Source organism: Sordaria macrospora, chromosome 2 (assembly GCF_033870435.1).
Source record: "Sordaria macrospora chromosome 2, complete sequence".
Lineage (NCBI taxonomy): Eukaryota > Fungi > Ascomycota > Sordariomycetes > Sordariales > Sordariaceae > Sordaria > Sordaria macrospora.
The window spans coordinates 4,930,196-4,936,195 of NC_089372.1; the positions used below are offsets into that span (position 1 = coordinate 4,930,196).

General features: G+C 50.5%; 1 protein-coding gene and 1 non-coding gene across 2 annotated transcripts; both read right to left on the minus strand.

The window, feature by feature from the left end:
• Positions 1-915: 915 nt before the first annotated feature.
• On the minus strand, positions 916-1,011 carry SMAC4_13300. The gene is made up of 2 exons: positions 974-1,011; positions 916-951 (listed from the first exon to the last, which is right to left on the minus strand). It is a non-coding gene; the product is annotated as a tRNA-Ile (tRNA).
• A 179-nt stretch (positions 1,012-1,190) lies between these two features.
• Positions 1,191-5,426, minus strand: SMAC4_03225 (uncharacterized protein). Its single transcript, XM_066089909.1, has 6 exons — positions 4,728-5,426; positions 3,954-4,370; positions 3,778-3,850; positions 3,618-3,683; positions 2,697-3,557; positions 1,191-2,646 (listed from the first exon to the last, which is right to left on the minus strand). The coding sequence occupies exons 2-6, from the start codon at positions 3,962-3,964 to the stop codon at positions 1,468-1,470; spliced, it is 2,190 nt and encodes a 729-aa protein (XP_065946241.1). The 5' UTR covers positions 3,965-4,370; positions 4,728-5,426; the 3' UTR covers positions 1,191-1,467.
• Between the last annotated feature and the right edge of the window lie 574 nt (positions 5,427-6,000).

The following is a 6,000-nucleotide window of genomic DNA, read 5'->3' on the forward strand; positions in this document are numbered from 1 at the left end:
GGCTGAGTGAGAGCTCCCATGATGCCGATGTCTTGTTGGGTGTTCAAGGCTGCGGTTGCCAAGATGACGCTATAACAGGACCTCATTTATGCTTCTGCAGTGCCGGGTCCAGGTCCTGGCGCGGCCAATCGGTCATGCTCAATGTGAGCTTTCGGCGGTCGTTTCATGGTACAAACGGGGCGAGTGATGAAGAAAGGGCTGGCTTATCGCAGGCTTTCTTTGGCCATCTTGCCAGCTTCATCATCATCACTCCGCCAGGTCGACCTTTCGACCGAGCTATGGAAGACGACTGAACACGCTCTGTCTCTTCTCTGGTCCATGTCGTTTCTGAAGACGATCCAGAAATGGAATTCTTCTGAGGCGGAACCACGGCACAGCCCATTTCCGATCCAAGGCGAATCATCTTGTCTGGTGCGGTGGTGGTTGTTGGGATGTTGTAGGGGTCAAGTTTATGCGGCGCGGGGAAGTTGACAGAGGATTGGATTGACGTTCGGATAATATCAGCAAGGAGCTCCAGTCGCGTTTCAGAACCACGAGGCCCGATGCAACCTTATTCTTCAAGTTGCTGTCCCGGTCATCTAGATCTTCCCTGTCGAAACATATTAGCCACGTTTCTATAGGTATGAGCAGGGATAGGGATTAATATGTGATGCTGTGTAGAAGAACATGTGGAGAAAGAGGAGTTCGCGTGGTCAAGAGAGAGTTAGTTGGTGGAAGTCATGAGGTATGTATGTATAGACGTGAGCGAGATCTTATCGATAGGACGAACAGCTGCTCAACACCATCAACCTCAAGGTGACAGATATCTTGATGAAAATCACAAGGCATGTCTGATGTTCAAAGTCGAAGAAGGAATAAAAAAAATGATAAGAGGATGGGGGGGGAAATGGAAATGTCAAAAAGCGAAAAAAGAAATGCCCAATAACAGGATTGAACTGTTGACCTTCGCATTGACTTGATATCAGAATTCCGATATTAGTACGACGCTCTAACCAGCTGAGCTAATCGGGCTGTTTTCGTTGAAGTACAGAAAGCTCCATGACCAATTATGGTGGTAAGTAGAATCCCAGCAAGTCCCAAAGGTGTGGTCCTCCTTGTCGTATGCCCAGCTGAATATGTAGAACGAAGTGACAGTCTCACAGTGTAGGACTTTTCGGCAGCTCTATAAACATGCAGACACAGCGTCAAAATGCAAACGTTTATAATCATGTTTTCGATTTCAAGAACGATGACCCAAGAAAATAATACCATACAAAGATCGTGCGTAAGCGTATCCAAGGCAATGCAGTCTAACGATGATGCAAAAAAAGAACACAAACGTCCACCCTCCCCTCACATTCCTGCTCCTTGCCTAGACTTTTAGCATGCTGCCGCTTTCCACCATGACTCCTATTATTCCAACCCGAGGATTGGGGCATCCCCCGATCACGTCGTAAAACACAAGAAAGCCCCAGAGTATAGTTCACGCTACTCTTCCCCTTCAAACTTCCTCTTCACGCCGTTCACCTTGGTGTCGTCATCCTTCAACTCCTGTTCCAAAGCTGCCTGGCCAGCGCCGCCACAAGGGCTCTTACCCTTGAGGAAGGTGCCAAACAGCTTCTCCAGATGCGGCACCTGACCGATCAAATCATCAATGCCCAGCCCACGCTTCTCTCTCTCACCGATGGCGATAACGGCGCCGACAAGATCCTTGGTGACCTCTTCCGAGACCACGCTGTCCTTCTTGTACTCGGGGTGCTTCGCGATGAACTCACGGATCCACTTGGCCGCCGTCCAGAGCTCTCCGCTCGCGCGCTTGCGGATGAGATCGAGGTAACGGGCGAGGCCGCAGCGCGTGGCGACGTCCATGTTGACGCTGTCGAGGTAGCTTTCCACCAGAGGAATAAGTCCGGGGAACTCTTCGCCCTCCTCGGCATCCTCGGTCACCTCCTTGGAAGTCGCCTTGGCGTACGCGGTGCCGTTGATGACCTCGTTGACGCTCATGAGTCTGTATTCGTCCTCGACGGGTCCCAGGGGCGGAGTGGCGGGTCTGCTTGGTCCGCCACTAGGTGTGCTGGCGCCGGAAGCCGATCTGGAGCCGCTGCCGCCCCTGCGAGTGGTGCGGACGGGGAATGGGTTCTTGCGGAACCAGAACTTCTTCTCGAGATTGGCGTTGCGGGCGTGCGCAGTCTCCATATTCTCGTCCACCTTCACGATGGGGATGTAGAAATTGAGATCAAAACTGAGGATGGCACGGGTAATAAGGACGATGAAGACGGAGAAGGCGGCATTCTCAAAGTCGGTAATTTGGATCTCCATCGGCCGGAACTCCACACGCCAACCAATGCTGTTGTCAGCCGGAGGCGGCTTGAAGCGCATATGCTGCCAGTTAGTACTCTGGATGTTCTCGAAGTGATCCGTCTTGGTCAGGTCGAGCTCCTGGAGATCCTCGTTAAAGATGACGATAGGATCACGGATGAAAAGATGGGCAAAGTGGGTAGCCAAACGGTCGTCCATGCCACCGTCGAGCAACTGCTGCTTAATCTCGGGGTCGATGACGAGGTTAGGATCCATGTACTCGGGTCGCAACCGGGAATCGGTAGAGATATAAGTTGAGTTTGAAGCATAACGCGACTTGGGAATCCGCCATCTATCGTTCTTCAGAGGCTATGAAACGGTCAGCATTGAACCAAAGATTGAAATAATGATGTTCCTACCTTCTCCCCCATCTCCTCAGGTGTGCGGTCGTCCACAGCCCTGCTGATTTGGTTCCACCTGACATCGGTATCGGCGAGAAAGCCCTTGTACACCGGTGTCGCCGCAGTGAGCGCAAGTAGGATAGGGCCTAGAGGGCTCAACTGGTCGTACATCTTCCGGCCTTCGGTGATGTTTTTGGCCTGGAAGGTAATCTGCAGACAACAGCTGCCCATGCCAAAAGCCATGGCATCCATGTGGATGAAGTTGTCGGGAGCGGCACCGTTGCGGACATCATCGTCCTCGGGCCAGTTGTGCAGGTCATAGTTGACGGTTGGGTCCTTCCATGGCCACGGCGTGTTCTCGTCTCTGAAAACCGGAACATTGACCTGGACTTTCCGGCCGCGGCGCGAACGGATGTTGGCAGCAAGGGTAGGGAAGCGGATGTGAGGGTTGGCGATTTCGTCGGGGACAAACTGCGATCGCAGCTTGGGGCCGGAGACGGGATAGGATGGTTCAGTGAACCCTCCTGGGCTGCCGATTCGGGGGAAGGTGGTGAGCGTGATGGGATGCTCGTTCGGAAGCATGTGGTCCTTCGCAATGCACCTCCTCAACTTCATGTCGGCCTCAACGGTCAACAAATCCTTGAAGTCGATGCCCCATGGCTTTCCGGGGGTGGCTTCAAGCATGAACCTTCCGAATTCCGGATGGAAAACGGGAAGAGTTACGTTCCCGGCATCTCCATTAGCCTCGGTACCAGGGGCACAGTCTCCTGTTACCTTGAGAGTCTTGCTGTCGGCCAAAGCCTTGAGAATATCGGCCTGGCGAAGGGAGAGCAGGACCTTTGAATCATCTTTGGAGTAGTTGACGACCAAGTACTCGATCTAAGCGTAGAGTTAGGACCTTGAGAGTTGGTAAATCAAGCCATCAGGGACAAAACGTACCTCATCACCCCAGAGCATAGCGTCGCGCTCCTTGCCCTTGGCCTTGTTCCATATTTCGAGTAGTTGCTGGTATCACGTTAGCATACGTCTGCGGGGACTTTTTCTCGTGCATTCCGCAGGAAGGCATTGAGGGGCCGGAGTAAAGAATGTCGAGGCTCACCTTAATGCCCCAGGCGCGAACGAGATGTGCTTGTTGCTTGGCATCTGGCCAATCCAGAGCCGTTCCCAAAGCTCTTTTGTAGTATCAGTATATGGCGTCATGGGCAGCGGGACTGGTGTTTTCCCCCGGATGCGACTTGCGCGGCAAGTGTGCATATCGGGGACGGGTATACGTACAGAAGACCCATTGTTACTGTGACGACTGCTCTTTGGTGAGTGGAGAGATGGAGGCCGTTGGATGAAATCCGTTTTCTTGGTAAATCCGCTGCCGCTTCTTGGACAGCTGTCAGAAATGCTCCGGGTAAGAGCAGTTGTCTTTTTTCGTCCGCGTTGACAAGCTGACTGTACGTTTATTTCCACTGAGCAGAAAGCTACTGGTGACGGTATAGTAAGTGCGCGACTGATGAGCAGCTCTGACCAGAGTCCAACGATGATGAGCCACCTAACTCGATGAGGCGACTTGACGACCTCCAAATCTCAGTCGCTGTTGATGACTCGTGCTGGGGCAGACTTCGCTGTGGTGATGCAGCACGCCGGGCCGCACACCTTTAAGAGAAGACCTGGTTGATCACGGTTGCGGGATAGTATAACAGTCTACACATATCATCGGGACCACCCCTCTCTCTCTTCGTCCCCCGTGGGGAAGAAGTGAAGAGAGAAGTTTCATCCCCCACGTTAGCCAAGCGCCCATTTGCAATCCCGGGTTGAGTGTGAGTAGGTTGAAGGATGCCGAGATGAGCGCCTCTTTCCCATGGAGGTGTTGGAGTCGAAGGCGTCATAAACGCACGCAATCTCCTCGAGATGCACTGGGCAATTGAAGCGCTTGATAGCTGCACCTGGCTGAGTCTAACCAAAATGATTGGCGGGGCGTAGATAGCGGATTGGGGATGAAAATCGCGGGGCAGAGAATTGTGACTGGCTAACAGAAAACGAAAAATGCATTGTACATACCAGCAGGCGTGACTGGGGACCTTTTTGACTGAATCAACCCGTCAAGCGTGGGTGAGTGTATTAGGGAAAGAGAAGGCAAGCAATTATGAGGCTTCGGTTTGGGTAGTCTGATGTTTCCCCCCGTTTAGTAATAAAAAGTCAAAAGATCCCGGAAGGTTGGAGATATAAAGGAGGTCCGTAGAGGTAGTGGTGCCAGTGGTCCCGTAGTATGGAGTAAAATGTGTATAAATCTGCAGATGGCGTCGATGACGGAATATCAGTACCGTGCCAATAGCATGCGGATGCGTACGGTGCAGTTATCGAACATGAACTGACTCCGATATCGATATCCGTTGAGGTTCTCCCGTCCTGTCAACCCTTGGAGAAATTGAGACGGCCGAGCCAGTTGCGCATGAGAAATTGAAGTGTCAAGTCTCAGGTGTTGTAATAACGAGACGGACTTGAAAATTTTGAATTTTTCGACCGGGGGTAGATATACTTGGAGACGGCGGTTCCCGTTAAGAGCAACCAACAAGCGAGAAGGGGAAGCCGAACAAGAGCAACAACACAATTCGAAGAAACGGCATAGAAAACCAATGCGGTACTGTAGCAATAACCTACTTGGCGAGTAATGGCCAGACCCGATCGACACTGTAGACTAGGTGGTGAGTCGGCAGGGCCCGCGGCAGTGCGTGAAAAATGAAAGTTAGGTCTCGGCTCGATGGCCTGTTAACAAAACTGGAGTCTCTCTTTTTCTCCCGAATCCTTCCATAGCGGTTGCATGTGGAGTCGGGTATCCGCCGATTTCCGCAATTTGCACAGCGCTTTCGGACGCCGAGGCGGGTTGCAATTAAGGTTCCTATCAGATTTGTGAGTGGATTTATGGCTAAGCCATTTCTAGGTTAGCCACTTAACTATCTGATTTTTAGCATTGGGGACCCTCTTCTAGGTATCTTTAATACCTCTCAGTCTTTTGGTACGGTTGTACTATAGATTATTTAATAATTAATTTTATATAGTCAATTTAACAATTAATAATTTGATTTGCATATTTACAATAGCGTAACGATACAAATTTAATTAATAGTTAAGCAACTATTACTACTACTCTCTTATAATACTATTTTTGAAAGAAACTACTGATAAAGCAATCTCCGTCGTCCTGAAGTCCTTCAAAGATTAGCTCAGCTAGTACAAAGCTTTTAAGCATCTAGTTAATAGCAATATTCAATTTAGTAATTAGCTTCTTAAAAGAATCTTTATATTTTACTAAGTTCTATTACTTAAGATGGAA